Below are 14,913 nucleotides of genomic sequence, written 5' to 3'. Positions count from 1 at the left end.
TCTTGCCTTGCTTTCTTCTTTCTACTGTCTTTTTCCAAAACTTTTTTCATCAGCATTTAACTGTTTTCCAGGTCCAAGGCTGTTGTTTAGTAAATCTATCGCTGACATCGCTGTATTATCTTTATATAGACTTTTTTTTTCTACCAAAAATGATTCGCGCTGGTTTACATAGCTTAAAAAAACTATTCAAAGGTGGTACATTTTTGAAAAAAGCTTGAGGACCACTGCCCTAAACCATCACTTTTTGTCATGTTGTTTTTGTTTCCGACTGCTTGGACCAGAGTCATGAGGTCACAGGCTAAAGGGAGGCTCTTTTTTTTCAGTTTGGCTCGCACAGTCTGTGAAAATCCCTCACACCCACATGTGGGAATGTTCATTGCATCAGTAAAAAGGAATCTGAAATGATGTTACGGTCCGTGTAGGGAAGCACTTGCTCAGACTCGGATCCAGAGTCCCCTGGAAAACTCAAACGTTGGACGGCCCGGGCTGTTTATGTTTATCATCCGCAAGACGTGTGTTGTACAGAGGCAGAGCAGGGACAAACTGTTCTGGGAAAATGTCTTCACTGTTTGTTTTAAAATCCTGCTCGGGCAACTGGCCGGGTGAAGTTTAATCGCATAACCACAGTGATGGAACGAATACTTAAAAACATGCAGAGAAAATAATAAACATAATATCACTGCAGAACAAGGGGAAATCCTGGATTCAACACCCAGTAGTGGAAAGAACAGTCACTCAAGTACTTCAGTACAATTTAGAAATTTGTATTTTGTGCAACTTTATATTTATTTTATTAAAAAAATTCTTTGCAAATATTTCATGAGGAAGGAAATGCAGTCAACACATTTGTAAGAACTCAAAGATACACACAATGTGCTTGTGAATGTAAACCTAACTGTAGTTTGTTTACAAGAAAACTACACAGGGTAGTTTTATTATTACTCTTGTATTGAATACTGGAATGTCACAGACCGTATAAGGATTTGTAAATGGGTTGGAGACACTGGAGTGCAGTGGACTATTTCACATTTATTTTCCCAGATTATTGAATTGTCAGGAGCTTGTCGTGTCCTGTTTATTCTGTAATCTTTTTGATTATGATGTAAGTTGTAATATTTGCATTGCCACTATGCAAAGTCTGTTTTGTGGACCCCGGGAAGAACAGCTGCTGCAGTGACGTAGCCAATAAACTAAACATGGGGCACCTTTAAGGTGCATCTGCATTATTATGTCATCTTTAGGAACATCATTCCCTTGTGTTGTCTTCCATTCGACCATGTACTTGTCGTCCTGAAAATCAACGCTTTTTCTGACGTTTTCGCCACTTTTTAGCCACTTTTGTGTCTTTTTTTCAATGTTTTTGTCTCTTTTTTACGTTTAACGCTTCTTTTCACTACCATTTACTGTATAAACACCACTAACACCAACTTATTACCAGTTTTACACTCATTTTTGGAATTCATGGTCAGTACACCTCATTTATACGAAATTATACCTAATTCTTGAGTTAAAAAAGCAGAAATTATGATTTATTTACGCTCATGTTAAAGGAAGGATAATTACAAAAGGGTAAATGTCAATGTTCAGTCTGGTTTTGAAACATTTTTCAAAAATAAATAATTTTTTCAAATGCAATTTCTTTTTTATAAAACACCCCAAAGTCAATGAAAGTAGAGATCCTATCTTTGGTTGTACTTGTGAAGCACGATGTATGAAATCATCCAAATTAGGTACTTCAAAAGAAACCCATGTTTCTGATATAGACATTTTTTAAAAAACGGTCAAATTTGACCCGAAGACAACACAAGGGTTAAAGCCTTTTTTTATTTCAGTTTATTTTGTAATTACATGGTGAATAATTTCTGCATTCATTTGCGCTTAATTGAGTTACCACCAAGTAATTACTAATTAACAAATGACACATATACAATGCACAGAGAGAGGGGGAACCTCACAGAGAGAGAGAGGCAGAACCTCACAGAGAGAGAGAGGGAGAACCTAACAGAGAGAGAGAGGGAGAACCTAACAGAGAGAGAGAGGGAGAACCTAACAGAGAGAGAGAGGGAGAACCTAACAGAGAGAGAGGGAGAACCTCACAGAGAGAGAGGGAGAACCTCACAGAGAGAGAGAGGGAGAACCTAACAGAGGAGAGGGAGAACCCACAGAGAGGGAGAACCTCTACAGAGAGAGAGAGGGAGAACCTCACAGAGAGAGAGGGAGAACCTCACAGAGAGAGAGAGGGAGAACCTCACAGAGAGAGAGAGAGAGAGAACCGCACAGAGAGAGAGAGGGAGAACCGCACAGAGAGAGAAAGAGAGGGGAGAACCGTGACAGAGAGAGAGGGGAACTCACAGAGGTCTGGGGAGAACCACAGAGAGAGAGAGAGGGGAGAACCTCTACAGAGAGAGGGAGAACCTCACAGAGAGAGAGAGGGAGAACCGCACACAGAGAGAGAGGGAGAACCTCACAGAGAGAGGGAGAACCTCACAGAGAGAGAGAGGGAGAACCTCACAGAGAGAGAGAGGGAGAACCTCACAGAGAGAGAGGGAGAACCTCACAGAGAGAGAGAGAGGGAGAACCTCACAGAGAGAGAGAGGGAGAACCTCACAGAGAGAGAGAGAGGGAGAACCTAACAGAGAGAGAGAGGAGAACCATAGAGAGAGAGGGAGAACCATAGAGAGAGAGAGAGGGAGAACCTCACAGAGAGAGAGAGGGAGAACCTACAGAGAGAGAGAGAGAGAGGAGAACCTCACAGAGAGAGGGAGAACCGCACAGAGAGAGAGAGGGAGAACCGCACAGAGAGAGAGGGAGAACCTCACAGAGAGAGAGAGAACCTCACAGAGAGAGAGAGGGAGAACCGCACAGAGAGAGAGAGAGAGAACCGCACAGAGAGAGAGAGAGGGAGAACCGCACAGAGAGAAAGAGGAAGAACCAGAGAGAGAGAGGGAGAACCTCACAGAGAGAGGGAGAACCTCACAGAGAGAGAGAGGGAGAACCAGAGAGAGAGAGGGAGAACCTCACAGAGAGAGAGAGGGAGAACCTAACAGAGAGAGAGAGAGGAGAACCTAACAGAGAGAGAGAGGCAGAACCTAACAGAGAGAGAGAGGGAGAACCTAACAGAGAGAGAGGGAGAACCTAACAGAGAGAGAGAGGGAGAACCTAACAGAGAGAGAGAGGAGAACCTCACAGAGAGAGAGAGGGAGAACCAACAGAGAGAGAGAGGGGAACCCCACAGAGAGAGAGAGGGAGAACCTAACAGAGAGAGAGAGGGAGAACCTAACAGAGAGAGAGAACCTCACAGAGAGAGAGAGGGAGAACCTAACAGAGAGAGAGGGAGAACCTCACAGAGAGAGAGGGAGAACCTCACAGAGAGAGAGAGAGAGAACCTAACAGAGAGAGAGAGGGAGAACCTAACAGAGAGAGAGAGGGAGAACCTAACAGAGAGAGAGAGGGAGAACCTAACAGAGAGAGAGGGAGAACCTCACAGAGAGAGAGAGGGAGAACCTAACAGAGAGAGAGAGGGAGAACCTCACAGAGAGAGAGGGAGAACCTCACAGAGAGAGAGAGGGAGAACCTAACAGAGAGAGAGGGAGAACCTCACAGAGAGAGAGGGAGAACCTCACAGAGAGAGAGAGGGAGAACCGCACAGAGAGAGAGAGGGAGAACCGCACAGAGAGAGAGGGAGAACCGCACAGAGAGAAAGAGGGAGAACCCCACAGAGAGAAAGAGGGAGAACCTCACAGAGAGAGAGAGAGAGAACCTCACAGAGAGAGAGAGAGAGAACAACACAGAGAGAGAGAGGGAGAACCTCACAGAGAGAGAGAGAGAGAGAACCGCACAGAGAGAGAGAGGGAGAACCACACAGAGAGAGAGAGGGAGAACCGCACAGAGAGAGAGAGGGAGAACCTAACAGAGAGAGAGGGAGAACCTAACAGAGAGAGAGAGGGAGAACCTAACAGAGAGAGAGAGGGAGAACCTAACAGAGAGAGAGGGAGAACCTAACAGAGAGAGAGAGGGAGAACCTAACAGAGAGAGAGGGAGAACCTCACAGAGAGAGAGAGGGAGAACCGCACAGAGAGAGAGAGAGGGGAACCCCTACAGAGAGAGAGAGGGAGAACCTAACAGAGAGAGAGAGAGGGAGAACCCTAACAGAGAGAGAGAGGGAGAACCCCACAGAGAGAGAGAGGGAGAACCTAACAGAGAGAGAGAGGGAGAACCTCACAGAGAGAGAGGGAGAACCCTACAGAGAGAGAGAGAGAGGGAGAACCCTAACAGAGAGAGAGGGAGAACCTCCACAGAGAGAGAGGGAGAACCTCACAGAGAGAGAGAGAGGAGAACCGCGACAGAGAGAGAGGGAGAACCGCAGAGAGAGAGAGGGAGAACCGCACAGAGAGAAAGAGGGAGAACCCCACAGAGAGAAAGAGGGAGAACCTCACAGAGAGAGAGAGAGAGAACCGCACAGAGAGAGAGAGGGAGAACCTCACAGAGAGAGAGAGAGAGAACCGCACAGAGAGAGAGAGGGAGAACCGCACAGAGAGAGAGAGGGAGAACCACACAGAGAGAGAGAGGGAGAACCGCACAGAGAGAGAGAGGGAGAACCTCACAGAGAGAGGGAGAACCTCACAGAGAGAGGGAGAAACCCCTACAGAGAGAGAGGGAGAACCTCACAGAGAGAGGGAGAACCTCACAGAGAGAGAGGGAGAACCCCACAGAGAGAGAGAGGGAGAACCCACAGAGAGAGAGAGGGAGAACCTCACAGAGAGAGAGAGGGAGAACCCCACAGAGAGAGAGAGGGAGAACCTCACAGAGAGAGGGAGAACCTCACAGAGAGAGAGGGAGAACCCCACAGAGAGAGAGAGGGAGAACCTCACAGAGAGAGGGAGAACCTCACAGAGAGAGAGGGAGAACCCCACAGAGAGAGAGGAGAACCCCACAGAGAGAGAGAGGGAGAACCTCACAGAGAGAGGGAGAACCTCACAGAGAGAGAGAGGGAGAACCTCACAGAGAGAGGGAGAACCTCACAGAGAGAGAGAGGGAGAACCTCACAGAGAGAGGGAGAACCTCACAGAGAGAGGGAGAACCCCACAGAGAGAGAGAGGGAGAACCCCACAGAGAGAGAGAGGGAGAACCGCACAGCTCATTTTTGTCCCCGGCCCCACAGACGGGTTCCTGGCTTTTGCAGGTCAGAGAGTTTGAAATAAGTTGTAATAACAGCATGACAGTTGGATTGGACTTTCCAGTCCTCTGTGTAAACAGCCCTCCTCCTTTGACTCAACAGTCTGAGCCGCTAGAGTTTGATTTGAAGCAGAGGGGATTCTGTCAGGCATGCAAAAGCCGACAGTTCTGGATTTCTGGAGCGTCGTCGAAACAGATTTCTTTCCAGCGTTCTCTGTCGGAGGCGTGCGGGGACAGAGAGAATCCGGTGAAGCGGCGGAGGATCATCAGACATTGTGTGTGGGTCACCAGAGGGGAGGCGAGAGCTGTCACAGCACCCTCTGGTGGTTCAGGCTCGAACCCTCACCGCAGAGAATGAGTAATGCACTGCAGTGTGTGGACTGAACTGAACATAATAGAGAATTTGCATTCACACTGACCCTCCTTCTGCATCTAGAAAAGGTTCTGAAGGCACTTTCAAATGTCTTACAGTAATGAATTAAATTACAATTACAAATACATATTGCCATGTAAAATAAAGGCATTTTAATTTTGTGTGCCTTGGATTGTGTGCCTCGGATTGTTTTTGAAGGAGACTTGCATTGAATACTTTTTTGAGACCATACTGCACCCACAATGAGCCCTTCACAAGATCAAATTTCTATTGAATAGATTTATTTCAGCTGCCAGACTTAGACATAATAGACACCTGATGATAACGTGTCTAGAGAAAGGTCCCTGGGACCGAAAAGTCGACAAATAAAACCAAAAGCAGAGGTGAAAAGTGTGTGCGGGAATTTTGATTTGTCTTGCTTTTTGAAAAAAAGTTCACACGTGATGCCTGTAAGGCTGTGACGCAATCTAAAACAAATGACATCCATGTGGCAGATACAGTTATTATTGCCACCTTAAATACCCTCTATTTGATTTTTTTTATTTTATTATGAATTCCACCATAATTGGCATTGAAGTTTGAACTAAATCTGACACTTTGAGCTCTATCGGGTAATTAGTTGGCTACCAAGCTAATAAACAAAGCACAAATGAACATGTATAATGATGAAAAGTTCCATTTGTAATGTACATAATGTTCTTGCCCTCTCCTTCGGTAAAGAAAAGGAGAGATATTTCTGCTACTGAAGAGTCTACGTGGTCAGTTACACAGTAACGTCCCCCCCATTAGTGAATTCTGGAGATCCATTGTCAAGCATATTCAAAGCAAACCGTTGCCCGTTCATGTCCCGGTCCCGTTACGGGGCAAGCAGTCCCACAGCTCGTGGCAGATGCACTGGCAGAAGCCGTAGACCATGATCAGGACGAGGCTGGCGGGAACCAGGCTCACCAGCAGCATGCCGAGCGTCGTCCTCTGCATGATGAGCAGGTAGACGCCCATGGGCAGCGAGCTGAAGTACAGCAGGCCCAGCACCCACACCAGCGCCCGCGCCGACGTCTGGCACAGGAGGGACGCGCAGTTCCACACCGTCCACCGCTGCGTGACGGACGCCATGGAGTCCGGGCTGGATGAGCGGAAGCTCCGGTTCGACGCGCGGGATCCAAGTAGCGCGTCGTGGCGACGGAGGTCTGGCGTGGACGCGGGCCTCGGCGGAGGCTCCATGATGGTGATGAGCACAAAGTTCGGGGAGCCCCGGATGGAGGAGTAGGCGTTGGAGGAAGAGGAAGCAGACGAAGAGGAGGAAGGGGACGTGACGGGCGGGTTGCTGCTCAGCAGCGAGCTCAGGCCTCTGGGGCTGAGGAGCAGCTCCGCGCTCGCTTCCTGGTGGTGGAAGTGGAGGTTCCTGTGGTTCCTGCTTCGGAAGGCCAGCGCCGCCACCAGGTTGCAGTCGTCCGGCAGGCTGCTCGCCGCCGGCCCCGGCAGTCTGGTGACGTAGCGGCAGAACGGGCACACGAGGGCGTTGGGAGGCGACTCACCGAGGTCCAGGATCTTCGTGAGGCACTTGGCGCACAGGCGGTGGCAGCACTCGAGCACCTTGGGCCTGCGACCCCCCAGGTTGTACGCGCTGTAGCAAATCTTACACTCCAGCTCCTCGGCGCTCAGTATGTCCACGTGGCCGCCACCGCCGCCGCCATCCTCAGCGCCGTGCAGCTCAATCATCATCCTACAGCTTAAGATCCGTATCTATCTTGAGGTCAACAGAAAGATCCAACCAAAAGCTCCGGTCCAGGCTCAGCAACGAGGGCCACGGCAAGTTTCCCATAGATGGAGAGGGTGACAATGGTCCACTCCACTGAAGGTCTGGGCTTCATTGTGGCTGTCCAACAGCCTCCTGCAGTGTACAGTATGTGTGTGTGTGGCTGCGTGGTTGTGTGTGTGTGTGTGTGTGTGTGAGAGAGGTTTGGGAGTTGATGAGGGAAGTCCCTCGTGAGTTCGGGCCTCTGGCGTTCTCCTGCCTCCCGAGCAGTTGGGGTAACGGCGCTTCGTTTGGGGGCAAAAATGCCTTTCATGGGCTACATGAGAAAAAAGAGAGAGAGAGAGAGAGAGAGAGAGAAAGTGAGAGAAATTGAAAGAAAGACATCCGAGAGAAAGAGAGAGAGAGAGTGTGAGAGATAGAGAGGGTGAGAGATAACTGTTAACACAGCATTAGAAGAGAACAAACAGAGGCGAAGGGACAACAAAGCAGAGCCTGTACAAACCGGAGCTGGAATTTTCGAGCCTGATCTTTTGTTGCTCAGTGAATTTCAGTCCAATTAGTGGCTGACAGACACACACGCACACACACACACGAACACGCACACACACACACACACACACACACACACACACACACACACACACACACACACACACACACACACACACACACACACACACACACACACACACACACACACACACAATAACTTGTGCACAACAAATTACAGTACATTTGCGTCTGTCTGTGCGTGAGCTTGGCTGTGTTTGAATGCATGCTTAAAAGCATAATGAATAAATAGGTGTGCCAGTTTGTGTGTTCTCTGTGTTTCAAATCAGTGTTATGAAGATCTTCCTGCAGCTAAATGATTTCATGATCCCTATTTTCTTGTACATTTTTTTATCGTGACTTCTTGTAGAAGTCTCAGTTTTAGTTGTGCAATTAGAACTGCAACCGTTTCGATATAAAATTCAAACTTTGCCATCATATCTGCTAAAGAACCCTAAATCTGTAACATAAAGGCAACGTTTGTCGTGTAAATTGCATTATTCGACGTATGTAATTGCGCCACATGGAAAATTGAACACACCCTTATGGTGCACGGAGCAAAATTGTTCTCGTGACGCGATTACATACAAAGTCAATGCAAATTTGGCTTGAATACACGTGAGAAATTTGCGTGATGTTATGAACCCAGACGCGATGGCGTTTGATTTTCCGACGTATCTGTGACCTCCACAACAGGTACCGAGCAGCAATAGGGATTATGTCGGCCATTATGACGGAAAGCAATGGCGGAAAGAGCTGTTGTTATCTACGTGGGGCCTTTCCTCCTCTCCAGTCCTAGCCACTGCAGGGCTTGCATGTCAGCGGAACCAGAGCAGACCCATTACCGTGGCAACTGAGAAAACTTCTGTCCTGTCCTGTTAGTAGTGTCCTGAGGAGTGTCCCGGGTCAGTGTCTGGGAGTCAAACGACAGTGTCTGGGAGTCACAGGACAGTCATGCGAGTCACAGGACAGTGTCTGGGAATCACAGGACAGAGTCTGACTGTCCCGGGACAGTCATGCGAGACACAGGACAGTGTCTGGGAGTCACAGGACAGCGTCTGACTGTCCCCGGACAATGTCTGACTGTCCCGGGACACTCCTCAGGACACTTCTAACAGGACAGGACAGTTTTTGCTGCCACTGCTGCTGGAACGGGCCTGTAAATGTGAGTTTATGTGGGTGAGAAGTGTGGTGGAGTGAAGAAGTGGCCCCAGCAGTAGGCATTTGCCGGTTACCAGTTTCAAGGTATTCTGCTGTTTTTGGTTTTGGGTGGTGATGGGGCAGTGGAGATGACACACGCCTTTGGTGTGGGAGATCAGGGTTCAATTCCCAGTGCGACACATCAACCAATGTGTCCCTGAGCAAGACACTTTACTCATAGATGCTCCAGAGGCGTGCGACCTCTGACACACACACATGATGAAGATGTATGCTTTTTTTTTATTTTTTGGACCCAGACATTTCAAAAATAAAACATTTTAAAGCTGTAATTGCAATACCGCAATACCGTATAACCGTGACATTTTTGCTGAAGGTTATCATACCGTCAGAATCTCGTAGCGGCCCGTGCCTCCCCGGCAGTGGAGAGCAGAGCAGGCCATTGCTGGAGATCATGGTTTGGCACTGAGCTCTGATCTTGATTCGGGTCCAGAACTGGGTCACCCGTTACTCCCCGAGACGAGCTCATTCTGACTCAGTCACGTGTGGCAGGTGGCCCAGGCTGCTGTTGTCGGTCACACGGCGTACTTTTTCTCTTTCGTTGTGCGGTGAATCAGGAACAAACCGACACTTTTTGGCTCCAACTAGCCGATTATTGTGGTAACAGAATGATATCAGGTCTCTCACAGCCAACTTTGAGGTAACAAGCTCCATAACAAAGGAAGAAATTATTTGTTGGGTAGCACCATGAGGTAGCCCACACCATGAGGATTTCATATGAAGCTGCAATTAGATAGATGTCTACTTTATTCCCTTCTAATGCCCATATTTAATCCTGTCTTTTAAAAAAAAACGTTATCCTTGCACTGCTATAGTTTTTATATTACTATGTCAACATTTTTCTCTTATATTGTCCATATTTAATGCTGGTCTCTAGACTTTATCCTTGCACTATTAGACTTATTTGCACTACCACCATGACACCCCCTCTCATAGAGCACCTTACCATGCAGACTGAACCACATGGTCAGTCCCTGCCGTGTCACTGCAAGCCTCTCATTTTTATACATCCCTTATTACAGGGGTGTCAAACTCAACTTCACTAAGGGCCACACTGGAAAATAAGAATCACATCAAGGGCCAGACATGTTTCGCTTATTGATATACTTTTATTTTATCAAAAAAGTCAAATATCTTTGACTGTATTATTGCATGTGTCATATAGTCTTCTCACTCACAGTTTGGTCGACATAAAGTCCTGAAGAAGTCAGGAAAAAGTTCCTCAGCCCAAAAATGTCGGAAAAAGTGGCAAAAACGTCGGAAAAAGTTACAAATCGTCAAAAGAAAATTGACAACGTCAGAAAAAGCGACAAAAACTAGGTGGACCAAAATGTATTGTTTACCTAATTTGATATACAGGCCGGATCATAATCTGCGAGGGGCCGGATTTGGCCCGCGGGCCTTGAGTTTGACACATGTGCCTTAGTACATTCATGTGTATTTTTTTATTTAGTATCTTTTCTATTATTTTTTATTTTAGCATCCTGTTTATGATGTATGTGTATGTTGCGTGTGTGGGATGTCTTTAAGCTACTGGGACCTGGAATTTCCCCTTGGGGATCAATAAAGTATCTCTATCTATCTATCTATCTATCTATCTATCTATCTATCTATCTATCTATCTATCTATCTATCTATCTATCTATCTATCTATCTATCTATGCAGTTAGTAATGCCAAACAACAACAAGTGGAATCGTTAGCTCTGCTCTAGCTGAAATAGGCCTAGGTGTGGTCAAATTGTCTTCTTTGTTTTACTCTGATTTATCTTCTTCTGTGGGCCTTTATTAAGCATTATGCAACTATGCATTTATCAGTAATATTCAATTTGTGTATATATGAATGCATCATTACTGTATTATTGCTAATTTATTGTATTTATTGGGCTTTAAAGCTTACGTAAAGCTGCAGTAAGTCATTTCTTGACCAAAAGGGGGCAGAATAACAACCCAACTCAAATTTACAACTTCCAGCAAAAGGTTTTGATTCCGTTTTAAATATCAGAAATCTTCATTAATGCACACAAAACACACACACACACACACACACACACACACACACACACACACACACACACACACACACACACACACACACACACACACACACACACAACCACACACACACACACACACACACACACACACACACACACACACACACACACACACACACACACACACACACACACACACACAGACTGACTGACGTCAATGACCTGACTGAACCACAACAAAAACAAGCAGCAGCTTTAAGTCAGACAGAATCACACAGGAAGTGTGGCGAGTTTGTCTTTAACAATAAAAGTGCGTTAAATGGAAATTCACTGAAAATGAAATGCAATGAAATTACAGCAGTTATTATTTACCTTTGGGTGTATACTTCACTTCCACGAGTGAAAACTGGACATCACGGAAGAGGCTTTTAGCTGCATCTGAAGTCACATTCACCAAATATAATACCTCAGTCATGATGCAGACATACTAATCACACCCATGTTTCAGGCCTACCTCAGAATTTCCAGATGGTGAAGTGATTTAGAGACAACGCTCATGCCCCACACATCTAAAAATAGACATTTTGCTTCTTGTTAATAATGCAGTCAGTCTTATTAACAAGGCCCCGGACCAGCCCTAGACATTCTGCATTAACCCTATCCATCCTGGACTATATACCTGCCCATTGCACACACTGTATACTGTATCCTAAACCTTTTGCTGAGTAATTCAGGTGTTCTGGAAACAAAGGTAATGAGTGACATTAAATATGTACTTGAAATTACAGTTCCACTCCCACCTGGATGTCTTTTGGGAATTAATACAAACCTCAAGATCAATTCTAGGGACAGATACATATTTAAAATGCTCAGCTTAACGGCACTGAAGCGAGTGACCAGGCTTTGGAAACTAAATCCCCAGATCTTCAAGCACGGTACAAGACAATAGAACAAAAACTGGAAATGAAAAAAAACTCACTCTAACAATCAGAAATCAAATAGAAAAATGGAATAAATTGTATCCAGAGCATGTAGTTAGAAGAACAATTAAACTTTCTAATAAATGCATACTAAGTGCAACTATAGGTCACCTGCCATCCATGCCCATGTCACAGCACATTATTTTTTCATGTAGTTAAGTATAGTGTACATTTATGCTCTTATCTATTTAATATATCATGTTTTTATATGTTTTTCTGCGAATGTGTATGTGTTGGCTACCTGTTTTGAACCAAATTGCCCCTCAGGGACATTAAATCCATTTCAACTTCAACTCAACTTAAATACTGTAGATGGAAATGCACGCACGCACAAGCACAACACACACCCCCCCCCCCACACACACACACACACACACACACACACACACACACACACACACACACACACACACACACACACACACACACACACACACACACACACACACACACACACACACACACACACACAGTGGAGCAGCCCCCTCTTTTTTTGTGCGTTTTGTTGCTGTCTTTGCTGTGTTTTTTATAATTTCTCTTCCATGTTGTGTGATGTGTTCCCCCTGGCCCCCCCCCATTGTGTTTCTATTGAATGCTAATACGGGGGGAAAAAAGTAGTACGATAAAGAATGTAAGGATTTTTGCACTTGACACTAAGAAAAGTACTACAATAAAGTAATAAAAAAATTTTTTGCACTCCCCTCAACACTTTTGCACATTCTGCATTAAACAAGCATCTTTTTTCTTAAAGTAAAAAATCTGTATTGTTTCTATATGTATTGTTTATTTCATATTATGTTTATTAAGGGACGCCTGGGTAGCTCACCTGGTAGAGCGTGGGCCCCATGTACAGAGGATCGGTCCTCGCCGCAGCGGCCGCGGAGTTCAATTCCGACCTGCGGCCCTTTGCTGCATGTCATTCCCCCTCTCTCTCCCATTTCAAGTCTAAGCTGTCCTGTCATATAAAGGCCTAAAAATGCCCAAAAAATTATCTTAAAACATGTATATGTAGACTACCATCAAGACCAATTCCTTGTGTTAATCACTTAGCAATACGTTCAACTCTGATTCTAATAATAACAGTAATGCAAGTACAAAACATATTTTTTCCACACAATCACATAGGCCTATTTACTGTCTTGGCATTTACTGTATATTTCTTTCAGGTGAGAACCCTGAAAAGGTTCAGACTATTTAGTATTTCACAAAAAATAGGGAATTATTAGAGAAAAGCCAGACAACTAAACATAAATTTGTGTAGAAGAAATATGTTTTTTTGCATTCACTCCTATCCTATGAATCCTTTAGTAACCCCCCAGATTTATTTTGTGTTTCAGGAGAACCACTTCTCTAAAAAAAAAAAAAAAAAAAAAAAACCAAAAACAACAGGAGGGTTAATTTAGAAAACAAAAATGCATTAGGTTTGTTAACGCTTCAATTACAGGCTACCAACTGCTATTGTTAACAGTTGTCGTTCTAATCGTAGCTGCTTTTATTTTGAAAGCGTCCCGGAACTACTACCATAAACCACCTGTTTAACTTGACACGGATCTCTGATCTCTGCTGGAGGATAGAGCGACAGAGCGGAGGGGCGCCGGTCGTCTTCCAATGCTGGGGAGCCGGGAAACAGGAACCACTGGCTGCGGGGAGGCGGCTTCCGGGCCGCAGGGGCCGCAGGGGCCGCTGAGCCGGGCACACCGCGGGAAGGAGACGCCTCCCGGCCGTCAAGGGTGTCGTCTCACCGGCCTGGTCAACTGGAGGCAGAGACCGGGCAGGACTTCAGCCCTGTTTGCTGCAGCCAACACGGTGATCTGGTAGGCATCATGACGCAGGGATATCAGACACACTCCCATTCTGATTACACTGTTAAAATATATAACAATCCTCAATATTCTCACTTTACAAACACACATAGTGAACAACGGGGGTTTCACTTTCATTTTCATTATATTTCAATTTTTTTTTTTTAAATATGTATTTCAACCTTCTCCAACAGTAATTGATATGTCAGTAACGGGGTTGACAAAACAGATAAATGTTGATCATATGTGGAAAAAATAAAAAAATATTAGATAGCCTGACATAGCAAGGCCTTTTTTTCCGATCTACTTCACTGAAAAATAGCCTTAACCCTTGTTATTGTCTTCCCATCGACCACAACTGACCTGGTCTGGTTTGCCTGTTTATATAAGGCATAAAGTAGCCTGTAAAGTCTCCCCCAGGTCTGTGTTGCATCCTCTTAGCCAACTTGATTCCAACTTACTACCTTTACTCGTTTCACACTTCTGTTTGGAATGTATGGTCACTGCACCTCATTTACATGAAATTATGCCTACTTTTTGATTAAAAATTAGCAGAAATTCTGAATTATTTTGACTAGTAGTTAACATCGAAGGAACATATGTTTATGTATTATCACAGATTTTGACCCGGGTAGACTATGAAAGTAGTGATCATCAATTTTTATTTTAGTGTTGCATGATATTTTTCAGGAAATTTGGTTGAAAGAAACCCATATTTCTGATATAAAAACTTTGAAAAAGGGGTCAAATTTGACCCGAGGACAACATGAGGGTTAAAAATATTTTCAAAACAGTCCTTTAAAAATCCAACCTTAAGATTTGGAAATGTTGTCGTATAATGACCCAATTACAGGAAAAATATTTATGACTTTGGATCCCAAACCTCAGTAAAACATAATAATAATATTGCTCTTAGGGCTGCTCAATGGATTTTGGTCAATATCGAAAAAAATATTATTTAATACAACTTTTGGAAAGATGTTGGATTTATTGAACTTAAACAGCAAAACAGTTAAACAAATCAACAGTGAAAACACCTTGAACTGTGAAATGTCCCTTAATACT

General features: G+C 45.0%; 2 protein-coding genes across 3 annotated transcripts in view; one reads left to right on the top strand and one right to left on the bottom strand.

The window, feature by feature from the left end:
* Nucleotides 1-5,812: 5,812 nt before the first annotated feature.
* On the bottom strand, nucleotides 5,813-13,595 carry rnf182 (ring finger protein 182). Of its 2 annotated transcripts, none has more exons than XM_039815242.1 (2): nucleotides 13,578-13,595; nucleotides 5,813-7,620 (listed from the first exon to the last, which is right to left on the bottom strand). In XM_039815242.1, the coding sequence occupies exon 2, from the start codon at nucleotides 7,268-7,270 to the stop codon at nucleotides 6,389-6,391; it is 882 nt and encodes a 293-aa protein (XP_039671176.1). In that variant the 5' UTR covers nucleotides 7,271-7,620; nucleotides 13,578-13,595; the 3' UTR covers nucleotides 5,813-6,388. The 2 variants fall into 2 exon arrangements, with proteins under 2 accessions (XP_039671176.1, XP_039671175.1); XM_039815241.1 differs by lacking the exon at nucleotides 13,578-13,595 and adding an exon at nucleotides 11,439-11,495.
* An 8-nt stretch (nucleotides 13,596-13,603) lies between these two features.
* LOC120568045 (reticulophagy regulator 1-like) overlaps nucleotides 13,604-14,913 on the top strand; it is a 29,114-nt gene continuing 27,804 nt past the window's right edge. The window contains exon 1 of the mRNA XM_039815240.1: nucleotides 13,604-13,860. Within this exon, the coding sequence (XP_039671174.1) occupies nucleotides 13,655-13,860 (206 nt within the window). The 5' untranslated portion in view covers nucleotides 13,604-13,654. The remainder of the gene's footprint in view (nucleotides 13,861-14,913) is intronic.

Source organism: Perca fluviatilis, chromosome 11 (assembly GCF_010015445.1).
Source record: "Perca fluviatilis chromosome 11, GENO_Pfluv_1.0, whole genome shotgun sequence".
NCBI classification, from domain to species: Eukaryota; Metazoa; Chordata; class Actinopteri; order Perciformes; family Percidae; genus Perca; species Perca fluviatilis.
Note: the sequence above shows the minus strand (reverse complement) of the source record. Positions and strands in the feature narration are given on the sequence as shown.

What these genes read in the sequence shown, in the direction of transcription:
- rnf182 (XM_039815242.1), bottom strand. Translation starts at nt 7,270, where the DNA reads ATGATGATTGAGCTGCACGGCGCTGAGGATGGCGGCGGCGGTGGCGGC.